Here is an 11,919-nt window from a genome sequence, read left to right as displayed (position 1 = left end):
GGAAGGGAAGGGAAGGGAAGGGAAGGGAAGGGAAGGGAAGGGAAGGGAAGGGAAGGGAAGGGAGCCTGGTGGTGTGGGTGGCTCTTTGTCCAGGTTGCTTTGTGGCTTTGAGCAAGTCTCCAGTGCAGACTGGGACTGTAAAAACACTGAAGTGTGGGATGTCCCACAAGAATGAAGTGAAAATCCTCCATTATACCCACCAAAGTCCTCAGGTCTGCAGAAACTTGGACACAGTCCGAAAGGTTTGCTGCCTTCTTAACCTGAGCCCTGCTACAGCAGGGAAAGGAGTTGGAGCAACCTGGGATAGGAGAAAGTGTCCCTGCCTGTGGGAAGGGGTGGAATGAGATGAGATTTATGATCCTTCCAACCCAAAGCAGTCTGGGATTCTGGGATTCAGTGACAGCAGCCTGCACCTCCTCCCACCCCTCCTCCTGTGGCAGGGACAGCTGWGGACAGGGATTCCCAGCATTTGGGTTGTCCCAGCCCCACCACCCACAGCTCAGAAATGCTGTGAACAGCACAGTGTGGGACACTAGCCAGTGCTGCAAATGGGTAAAAGGGGTAAGAACRATGCACTTTGGCTGTGATGGTTGGATTCATCCTGCTGGATACACCASGGGRAATGATGGATCTCCAGCTGCAGCAYGGAAAAGCTCCTGAGCAAGACTTTAATGGATTGTGAAGGGCACAAGACTGGGTTGTGGTTGTTGGCAATCAAATTATTACAATTTTCCAGCTGGACTTCTGGGGAGTCCCTGCCCCTATCACATCCTGTAAGGAAGGTGGAGTAGCAGGAACAAACCTCAGGAAAAGTGGTCTGGAAAAGCTGCAGAGGGAATTCTTGGTTTGGTGAGGTGAAAGGGAAGAGGGGATATATGAGAGTGTATCCAAAGGATTCCAGTCTCTGTCCCAGTGGCAGCWGTGGCCGAGGCTCTGTGCCCCACAGCACGCACAGAACAGGGCAATAGAGAAGGAAAAAGGCCTGGAGAGGGAAATGCCCCCTCAAGGTTATGCCAAAGATTGAGGGCAGGGATGAGAACCACACTCTGCCTTACATCCTTCCAGTGTAGGGCCCAATCCATCCCAATGTGCTGCCCCAAGATCAGCACAGACCCTGCTCCTYTGTGAATTTCTTATTTGACTCATTTTCTTGTTACTCTGATGTTATCTCTGTGCTCATAGGAGATGCTGGCAGCAGAAATGCTGACTTGTGACACTGCAGTGCCAAAGTAATTTCTACTCCAGAATTGCTCCTCGGTGCAAACCCTGGGCTGTGTGAGGCTGCTGGACCTCAGATTTTGGTGCTTTGCATCATTGGGTCTGGACTCTTCAGGTCTCTGTTGGCAACATTTTTTTTTACATAAACATTTCAGGAGTGATTTTCTCACAGGACCAGGAGCGGTGAAATTTTGGGGAGGGGGGGAAARAGGGAAGAAAACAGCCACCTTTCTAGAGATGGAGTCATCTCTCCATGGTGCAATGGTTCAGGTACTCAGCACTTTCTTCTCTTCTAAGTCAGCCTTTGTGGAGGAGGATGAAGCTTTGATCTTTAATGCCTTTTAAATGTGGTTATGGCCAGAAAAGTGAATCTAGAGAGCTTAAAGTCAATATTCAGTGAAATCTTGTTGCACACACATGGAATAAGCTCAGTTCCTGGGGCCATCTGGGGTGACAGTACTGAGTGCTCATCTCACCAGCCCTGGTTCCCCTGGCCTTTCTCCTTTCTCAGATGTCCCGTTCAATTCATTAACTAAATGAAACCTTTGCTAAAGTGTGTGTGTCACCTCATTTTCACAGCAAGGGATCAGGAAAACTTGAAGTGCTGATGGCTTGTCAGCCCTCCCAGAAGCTCAGACTGGCTGCTCCTTTGCCCACAGGACCAAAGCCAAAATGAACCTCACCCTGTGGCCTCTCACACCTGGGACCTGGCTCAGGATGGCTCATCCAAATACAGGCAAACCTGCACATTCACCCTCTTACAACTGGAAACTGCTGTATAAATAAGAGCCACGCCACAGATCTTTGCCTGAGGGATGCAGGAATGCGTGCCAGCTCCGTGGGAGCCACGTTTGTGGCAGTCACTGCTGGGCTGCCCAGGGACGTGCTGTGAGCTGCCATGGCCGGGACTGGCCACATTTATGCCAGGAATGTGATTAAAACCTGGAAAAACTGAGGCCAGCCTATTCCCAGCGGTGCTATAACATAACATGTGTGCCAGAGCAACACACACAGCCCCTGTGTCAGCCTCAGGCCGGCCCGAGGCCACGGACCGAGGCAGCGGCCTGGGGGAGCCTGCTGGGCTGTGCCCTGTCTGGGCAGGCTGTGCTGGCACCTGGGACACCTCGGAGCGTTCATCCAGGCTCTCCAAACTCTGAGCAGCTCTCCATTCCAGCGGAGAGAAGCTGGGTATTCCATGGAGCTGCTGCTCCCCGCCCTCAGCCGAGCCCTCCTGGGGAGGCCGRGCCCTCAGAGCCGGGCGGGYGAGCAGAGCCCCGGGRTGAGGGCAGAGAGGGCTGCCCATGGCTCCTGGAGCCTCAGCCGAGCCCTCAGAGCCGGGCGGGGAGCGTAAGGGAGGGCTGCCCATGGCTCCTGCAGCCTCAGCCGAGCCCTGGCCGCTTCCAGAGAGCTCAGGGGAGTCCCGGGCAGCCCTCACCTTCCCCGGGGGTCCCAGCACAGGCTGGTCCCAGCACAGGCTGCCTGCTGCTTGCCCCCGGTGTTCGCTTGCTCTCATTTTGGCTGCGGGCACAGGCTGGCTCCGTGCCACCCGCCCTCCCCCGCTGTCCCCAGCGCTGCCCGTGTCGCGCTGCCGGGGCTGAGCAGGTGGCCCCAGTCCTTTCCCCCCCATCTGCTGGGGTGCCTCGGCTCCCCTGGAGCTGAGCCTTTGTGCTGCCACCAGCTCGGGTTTAGCTCCAACTGCTCCCGGCCCAGGAGCTGCCASAGCGTTTGGATTTCTTCTGTTTTCAGGACTAAAATTATCCCAGCRGCACAAGGTGGAGCTCGGTCCCAGTGCCCCAGTGAGGTTATTGCTGTCCCAGTTAACACCAGTTGCATGCAGGCAGGGCTGAGCAGCCGCTTTGTCTTTCAAGGAAGATCTTTATCTGAGGAAGTTGTGTGTCACATACTCTGTGTCACAGAGAAATGCGTACTTGATTGTGTGTGTAAAGAGTTGTGCAAACCCAGCCATTGATCCAGGCTACTGTGGAGTGTTGTTGAGTTTGGGGTGTTCTGGGACAGCCAGAGAGACCCCTGCTTTCGAATTTCTTTTCCATCAGAACCTTTCTTCTGAAGAAAAAAGGCTTTAGGCAGAAAAAACACCCTGGAATTAAGAGTGCCTGACTAAGCTTGAATTCAGAAGAATCCCCAATACCTGCATAAGTCCTGCTAAAGTTTCAGTAAAAATCTYGTGAGCAACCACTAGTTTTGTGAGATAACTGTCATAGTCCTTTTCTCAGGTATTGTTTCCCTGAAAACCCCCAATTTTGTGTATGTGTTTAGAGTATGCTTTTAGAGTGGAAATCTCCAAACCCAGACATTCAGAATTCTTATCTGATGAATTTGCAGTGCTACTCATGGTTTCCTTGTCTCTGTCCAGCTGAGACTGGGTCTAGAGGGCCCTAAGCCAGTCCAGCACCCCAGTGTGAGGTTCACCCTCCACCTCAAGTAGGGAACCCCACACTTTTTGAACAGAGAGCAAGAGGAAGCTTGGAGAAAATGTGTCATTTAGGATGCTCTGCCTGACATCCTGACTTCAGTGAATAAGAGGAGTAGCAAATCCCTCTGTCCTGACCTCTGATGGGAAGACTTTTCTCTTTTAAGACTGTTCTCTTAAGACTGAACCATCTCTTGTTCTTGTACCTTCCTTCACAGGCAAAGTTTGTAGCCTGGTGACAATCCCAGCCCACTGAGAGGTTTGTGACACAATTCATACCAATCCTTCCCAGGGACACCTTCCATTTCCTCCCTTACTCTGAATCTGAAGAAGGGAGGGGTATTTTTGAAAGGTTGTGAATCCACATAAGAAAAGCTGCTGGAAAGGCTGAATATAGCATGAGCTCCTTTTTGGACCGAGTGGGGTAAAACCCTCCTTTTTGTGGTTTATTGGCTGTAATCAGTGTGAGAGGTTGATCACAAATTGCAGCAAGTACTGGAATTTCAGCAAAATTTGTGCARATCATTGAGGATTCCTGTGAATTCGAGCATACTCAGGCTCACTCCAGTTCTAGGCCACTTTGGCTTATTTGGGTTTGTTAGATGATCTGTGATCAGAGATAGAAAAGTACTGGGTTTTGTAARTGCAGAGCACTGGCCTGGCTCTCTCTAAGTGGGTTAACTTCAGGCTGAGGGGGWTTTTCGTGGTTACCCAGCAGGCTCTGGATTACTGACAGTTTTTGTGATGGTATCATGAGCCTGCTGGTATGTGATTTGTGCTTAGATTCTCATGTTGTTCCAGGAGCTTCACTTCTCTAAGCTTTCACAACTTCTGTTTCCCTCCCTGGTTATGGAATAATTTACAAAACAAACCTCCAAAAAAAATATGGGGGGCGGGGGGGTGGGGGTGGCAATATTTTCTTATTTTTAAATGTGAATGTTGAGCACAGGGGCTTAAAACTCAGCAGGTTTCAGCTGTGTGTTCAGTGACCCTCTGCTGCCCACAYAGCACTGCTGGGTGCCTTTGGAGTGCTCAGTGCCCAGCCTGGGTGATTTTGTATCTTTGTTTTGGAGTCTGCTCCATCAGCTCACATTAAAGTGGGGGCTGCTTTCAGTGCGGGAGGTTCCTCCTTCGGTTTCTGCCACTCAGAAAGGCAGCTGTGCTGTGTGTGGTGAACTAAGCTCCYTCCAGAGCAGGCAGCTCTTAACAGATGCACTTTGAGTCAGGCAGGGCTGTGCCAAAGCYGTCAGGAGCTCGGCGCTCTTCACTTTGAAAACCTGAGCACATCCATGCAAGGAAATCCACAGCCAGAAATTTTTGTTAACATTTGGAGTTTCAGCAAGGGGGGAAAAATTTAGAAAAGAAAAAGGATAACAATTTCCTGTTTTTAAGCATTTATAGAAATTCACAGTTGGGTAACACACCAGCCCTACACTTCCCACAAAATCAACAGAAAGTGTAAAGTAATGCATTTTTCCCCCACCATGAACGCCCATAACTCTGACCTGCTCTGGCTGCTTCTCCTTCAGCAGCAACCTCAAAACACAAACAGCACACAAACCCTCTGAAAGGTGAGGCAGAGACCTTCACATGCCACTCCAGAGGTGTTCCCACTGCACATTAGTGGCGTTTGGAGCAGCAGGTAGGCAGGTGACCCACTGGGACTGGGGGTGACACAGCCCCCAGGAGGTGACACAGTCCCCGGGAGGTGACACAGCCCCTGGGAGGTGACAGAGCCCCAGCAGCTCCTCCACTGTTCGCTGAGGTCCAGTGAACCTGAACGCTGCTCACACCCAGAGCCAGCAGAGCAGAGCAGAGCAGAGCAGAGCAAGCCCTGGTTTGCATAGGGGGTCCTGGACCCTGGGGCCCTGATTCCCCCTGGCAGGTGGAAATTGCATCAAGCAAAGCAAAGCAAAACAAAGCAAAGCAAGGCAGAGTAACCCCTGGTTTGCAGAGGGGGCTCCTGGACCCCGGGGCTCTGATTCCCCCTGGCAGGTGGAAATTGCTGCCAGCAGAGCAGAGCAGAGCAAGGCCTGGTTTGCATAGGGGCTCCTGTCTGTGTTCCCCTGGCAGGTGGCAGTGGCAGCCAGCACGGGGCAGCTGCCGGGCCCTGCAGGTGCTCCCAGCAGCTCCAGGGAGAACCAGAGGGCAGTTCCTGCTTTGSTCAGGGCTCTGAGGGCTGGTTCTGTCTCTCCCCAGGAGGCTCTGTCGGTGGTGAGCGACGACCAGTCCCTGTTCGACCCCACGTACGGCGCGGCCGCGCAGCTCCCCAAGGACATGACGGCCTCCGGCAGCCCCGACTTTGGGCAGCCCCACAAGATCAACCCCCTGCCCCCRCAGCAGGAGTGGATCAACCAGCCTGTGAGGGTCAGCGTCAAACGGGAGTACGACCACATGAACGGATCCAGGTAAGGGATGAACTCCTTCCACACCTACCAAGTCTTAATCATGGAATGTCCCAGGCTGGGAGGGACCCACAGGGATCACCAAACCCAACTCCTGAATCCAAACTCTGAGTCCCAAAAAAGCCAAGCACACATTGCCCACTTGTGCTCTTGTGCTGGACATCAACAAACCTCTGTGTGCAGCACCGAGTCCCACTCTCCTGGAATTCCTTCTTTTGTGACTCATTTGTGAACAGCCTGAGCATCCTGCTCGTGCAGCTCTGCAGGGCCTGTCCCTCCCAGTCTCCATGAGCACAGACAGGGCCATGAGACTGCCAGGGCAGAGCCCATGCTGCAAATGCTGCTGTAAACCCCAAATTTCACCCCTTAGTTCAGCACCCCCGGATGTGGCTCCAGGGGTGCACAGAGGGGGCCATGCAGCAATAATTGGAGTTTCTGCCAGAGTGAAGCACCCAAAGCTGTGCTGCTGGGCTGCAGGGTCTTCACTGGAGGACACTTTTAATTTTTGCTCTACAAGGGCATTAACCAACCTCTGGAATGGGAGAGCTTTTTGATGGAGAAGGAAGAAGGAGGAGACTGAGGACCTTTATGGGAGTCTCTGAGGTGGAACAAAACCAAAGGCCTGTGCCCACCTGTTCTGTGTGGATAGAGGTGACACTGGTGACACAGGGAGCTCAGGGGCATTTAGAGAAGTGATGTCAACCCCCACAGGGTCACTGGGGCTGGTGTAACCTCCCCAGCTCACAGCCAAAGGACAGCCCAGCCCCTGGCATTTGTACTTGGAGGTGAATCATTTCCTTGTTTGATGAGAAATTTAATGAYTTGAAAACGTTCTGTTATCACAGCTCAGGTTGCCCCTTTGAAAATCATCACTACAAGTCCAAAGCCTGGAAACAAATTTTACCTTCTTGAACATAATCTTTAGGTGTAAAATTTCAATTTTTTAAAAAAAATATATACAATATAGATACACTTTTGGTGTTTAGCAAAAGCTGTTAAAGTTCACATTAATTTTAAATGTGATTAGAATTTCAAAGTCACAAACATCTGTAACATTTGTAATGTTTCACAATGAAACCCTCAAGGGTTTTTCTGCTTGAGGGTGAGTTTAGCAGCACATTTTCCTGGTTTCTGAGAACACAGCAGAGCACAGAGTTGGAAACAGAAAGCAGCCTTGCACTTTCAGCCCTCTGTAGAGAGATGATGGTGTTAAAGACATCAAACAGCAGTGTGTTGTTTTTTCCTCGTAAGTGTACAGTAGATGCTGATTTCACCCTCAGATAAAGGCCTTTGTGGCAGTTGCTCTCTCGTGAGGATCATTTACAGGCTGAACTYGATCTTGCCTGATTGTACCTCAGTATCATTTCTTGACTTCATGAAAACCACGTGGGTATTTGCATTGTGTTCCCAATCTCAGAACTGGGGCTAAAATATGGGAAAAGGAGTTATACTCTGAAAAAAAAAAAAAAACCATTACACAGAGACAAGGGTGAATCCTCAAAGTAGCACTTGGGTTTTTTTGGTAGTCATGGGGGCCACCTTTGGCTACCAAGGATGGTTTCCTTAGGAAGAGGAAGAAGRAGCCTTTGCAGCATTGCCAGGCTGCTCAAAACAAAGGCAGGTTGGACAGGGCTAAGACCAACCTGGGATAGTGGAAGGTGTCCTGCCCATGGCAGGGGGTGGGGTGGGGTGGGRTGGGATGGGATGGGATGGGATGGGATGGGATGGGATGGGATGGGATGGGATGGGATGGGATGGGATGATGGGATGATGGGATGAGCTTTAAGGTTCTTCCCAACCCAAACCTTTCTGGGGTTCTGTGATGCAGCAGTTACTCACAGCCACAGTGTCAGACCTGCACACACTGAGGGGTTCCTCCCTTTACACTCCCTGTCCCAAAGGAATCTGGCAGGGAAAAGGAGCCCTCCASATCCTCTGAGCAGCCTTGGCTGTGCTCTGCAGGTCCTGTAAGCCTGTTCTGTACAGTTCTGAGTGTGTCTGTACCTGTACYGCAGCTGTCTGTGTGTTCCTTGTACTCTGGAATGAAACGTCCTGGGCTGTCCTTCCGTGGTGTTCTCTGGGTGAGCATTTCCTCATCTGCTCCAAAAAAGGGAACCAGCTCTGCCTGGACAAACTGATTCATGAGCAACTGTAGGAGCCCTGGGAGCCATGGGGAAAGAAAGGCCCTCAGAAGGGAGTTGGTTCTGGGCAAACAGGAAATCCTTCTTTATGGACTCACTCAAAATTCTGAGGTTTTTCTGTGCTCAGTGTCTCTGAAGAGGGGTAACCCCTGTCAGGAGAGAGGAAAAGGCTGCTGTGAGTGTTAGGAGCATGCACTGCTCCCAYCCTGCCTCTGGAGAATTCATCAGCACAGGAGCTCCAGTGCACCCAGGACAGGAGAACATTCCCCTGCCTTCTCCATCCCCTCCTCTTTTCCCTGCATGTCCATCCCAGTCTGTGACTGGACTGGGCCACTCCAGTCACTCCTTCCCTGCTCATCAGCTGCCTGGCCAACCCCACMCATGTGTGAGTGGCCAATCCCAATCCCTACCCCAATGCAAATAGCAATCCCAATCCCACTTAACGCCAGCTGCAGGCTGAACAATGCCCAGTGCCCCCCTGCCTCCATCCCTGCCTCTCTCCTGTTCCTCAAGCCCCTCTCCTCGTGTTCCAGCTGCCTCTCCAATGGGATCAGTCTTTGTTGTGCTGTCACCAGGGCTGGCAGCATTGCCATGGCTGGCAGGGGTGTGTGTGCTCTGGGCAGGGACAGAACTCCAGGGACCTGCCACTGCCACACCTGGGGACAGCAGGGACCATGCCCAGCTTTGCCTCTTTCCCTCAGAGAGCAGCAGCAGGGCTGAGGGGATGAGGAGCTGTTTTGGTCCTCATCAGGGTGGGGAACRGTCTTTGAGGAACCTTTCCAAGTGCTAAACAACACAAAAGCCCACCCAGCTTTCTACCCCATGTCAGGATTCCCTGGTTTAGCCCTAAACTGGAAAGAATTTCCCAGCTAAGTGCATCCTGTGTGTAGGGGATGCACAGACAAGGGCAGGGATTGGTGTTTTAGGGGAGAAGATGGGATCTGTGTATTTGTACAAGATTCAGATGCAGAAAATTTGTGAATCCTTCAGATGCAATTTATGGCCTCAAAATCTGCCCTTATCTTCATAGACAGCACTTTGCTCAGAGCAAAGCCCATTTAAAATTATATTTAAAAACCAAAACAAATAATCAAAACAAAAAATCCTTCACTTTTGAAATTCCACTGAATAAAGGAGGATTATTTAGAGGAATGCTGGGTAAAGTTTTACCCAATTTACATCCCATGTTAATAAGAGAATTTTCCTTATATTTTGCATAAATTCCAAATGAACCAAGCAACAGAAATTCCARATCCTGACTGTATTTACTGAACTTCCCCATATCTGCATTTGCAGCTAAAGTMATGGAGCGATGTTTATAAAATGTTGCAAAATGTGTCAGATATTAAAATGTGAAAGAATGTTCTGGTGTGAACAAACTTCCCTGGGCAATTCCAGCTGCAGTTGGGGTTTTGTCTAGCTGAAATTACAAACTCAGTGCCTTGGAAATGCTTTGGAGCCGTTCTGCAGAGACGTCCCAGAGAAGCTGTGGCTGCCCCTSCATAGCTGGAAGTGTCCAAGGCTGGGTTGGACAGGGCTTGRTGCCACCTGGGATAGTGGAAGGTGTCCGTGCTGATATCWCTGGGTGGGCTTTAGGGTCCCTTCCAACCCAAACCATTCGAGATTCTGGGATTTGATGCTTCTCTTGCTTCAGAACATAACGCCAAGGTTCAGGGATCCCCGAAGGTTTCTGAGCCCCAGGACTGTGTCAGACCCTGGCAGAGGGCACCTGCCCGGTGTCTGGAGGGATGGATTCCCCTTGGAGCAGCGTGTGAGCCCTCTAGTGGGATTTGCCGCGTCCTTCTGCCTGAGCATCTCCCTCCTGTTTGMCTTTACCTGTCGGGGATGACCCACCTGAACTTTTCCATCCTTCTGGCACTTCTGCAACCTCTTTTGGTGAGAGTTTCCCTCCTCCCGGGGCATTCCTGAGAGCAGGGATGAGAAGCACGCAGATGCAACTTTGGAGGAGCTGACTCTGTTCCCTGCYGTGAGAGGGGACCACAAGCAGCATCCCAGGATCTCTTCCTCCTTCCTTCACTGAACAACAASAGCAACAAATTTACATTAAAAAGTGGCAAATTTAAAAAAGAAAAGAGAGATAGAAGAAAGGAGGAATGGAAGGATATGGAAAGAAGGATAGAAAGGAGGAAATATTCCCCTGATTCAGGTTCAGAAATTCCTGAAATCCCTTATTTTGCTGTTTCAAGCAGAAGCCAGAGGTCATTCCTGGACAGAGCTCTGGGACAGTGATTGTTGTATTTGCACACCTCTGGAGCCCAGGCTGGAGCTGTACAGAGGATTTACTGGTCAGTGCCAGGCCAGCTGCTTGYCCATTTTGGCCAGTCCAGGGAAACCTTTCCCAAACACCAAGCTCTTGGCATACCCAGAGGGAGCTGCTGGAATGAGGAGCCTCTGGACAGGGGGAGTGAGCTCTGCTTCGTGTTCCTTGGACTCTGCCACTGCTGCAGGGACAGTGCGCCAGAAATGGTGAAATCAGCCTGTATCCATTTCCCTGTGTGCATCCACAGTGCTTCCTGCCAGAGCTGAGAAAATCCAGCGTGGAGAGCCACTGGAGTTCTGGAGTCTCTGGGAAAAGTCAGGGRTTGATCTGGAATGTGAAATCCCCTTGCACAAACCTTTCAAATGATGAGGGGATATTTTGATAAATCCCAGCGTGCCTGTGGGTGATRCATGGGCTGAGGAAGGAGCGATATTCCATGAATGCTCCATTCGTGGCTCACAGCTCCCTGCTCTTCTCTGATGCTGCTGTTGTTCTGCAGGCTGGATCCTTCCCTGTAGGCCACAGCTCCATCCCCYGCTGCTGGGAGAAACCTCCCACTGGGGCTGGGGCAGGGCAGGGGCYRTAGGGGTGCCTCACACTGGCAGAACTGACTCCATTCCCAGTAAAAGGCTGTGTTTGGTTGGAAATGCCATTCCCTGTGTCCTGTCCCTCCATCCCTTGTCTCCAGTCCCTCTCCAGCTCTCCTGGAGCCCCTTTAGGCCCTGGAAGGGGCTCTGAKCTCTCCCTGGATCCTTCTCCTCTCCAGGTGAGCAMCCCCAGYTCTCCCAGCCTGGCCTCAGAGCAGAGGTCTTCACCAGCAGACCTCTCCATGGTCTCCTCTGGGTTTGCTCCAGCAGTTCCACATCCTTCTTGTGWTGGGGGCCCCAGAGCTGGGCACAGCTCTGAGGTGGGGTCTGTGCTTGAACAATACCCCACAGAGGTGTATGAGTGGAATATATGGGATTATTTTATCATAGATTGTGCAAGTGCCATCCGCAGGGGTCATTTTCCAGGGAAATTTAACTCCAGAGCAGGGCGCAGAGAGAAACCTGGTGCCCAGGCAGGGCTGGAGAGGAGGTCAGTCACTTGCCAGGGACAGTGAGCACTGAGCACAATGGTCTGAGCCCCTGGAGTGGGGTCTGACAGCCCGGAGCTCAGTGTGACACCCTGGAGAACAATGTGACACCCTGGAGCACTGTGTGACAGCCTGGAGCAGGATCTGACAGCCTGGAGCACAGTGTCACACACTGGAGCACAGAGTGACAGCCTGGTGGACAATGTAACATCCTGAAGCACGGTGTCACTCCTAGATCGCAGTGTCACTCCTGGATCCCAGTGTCACTCCTGGATCCCAGTGTCATACCTGAAAGTCAGTGTCATACCTGGATCAGGGTGTCACACCCCTAAGCACAGTGTCACACCCCTAAGCACAGTGTCACACTC

At 51.6% G+C, this 11,919-nt stretch overlaps 1 protein-coding gene across 1 annotated transcript in view; it reads left to right on the top strand.

Annotated features, from left to right (window-relative positions):
* Positions 1 to 11,919, top strand: part of FLI1 (Fli-1 proto-oncogene, ETS transcription factor) — an 87,633-nt gene that overhangs the window by 41,588 nt on the left and 34,126 nt on the right. The window contains exon 3 of the mRNA XM_057373524.1: positions 5,849 to 6,057. Coding sequence (XP_057229507.1) covers positions 5,849 to 6,057 — 209 coding nt within the window. The remainder of the gene's footprint in view (positions 1 to 5,848; positions 6,058 to 11,919) is intronic.

The sequence above is a fragment of the Malurus melanocephalus genome, unplaced genomic scaffold, assembly GCF_030028575.1.
Source record: "Malurus melanocephalus ecotype Western Australia unplaced genomic scaffold, MMel_1.1 scaffold_201, whole genome shotgun sequence".
NCBI lineage: Eukaryota > Metazoa > Chordata > Aves > Passeriformes > Maluridae > Malurus > Malurus melanocephalus.
Note: the sequence above shows the minus strand (reverse complement) of the source record. Positions and strands in the feature narration are given on the sequence as shown.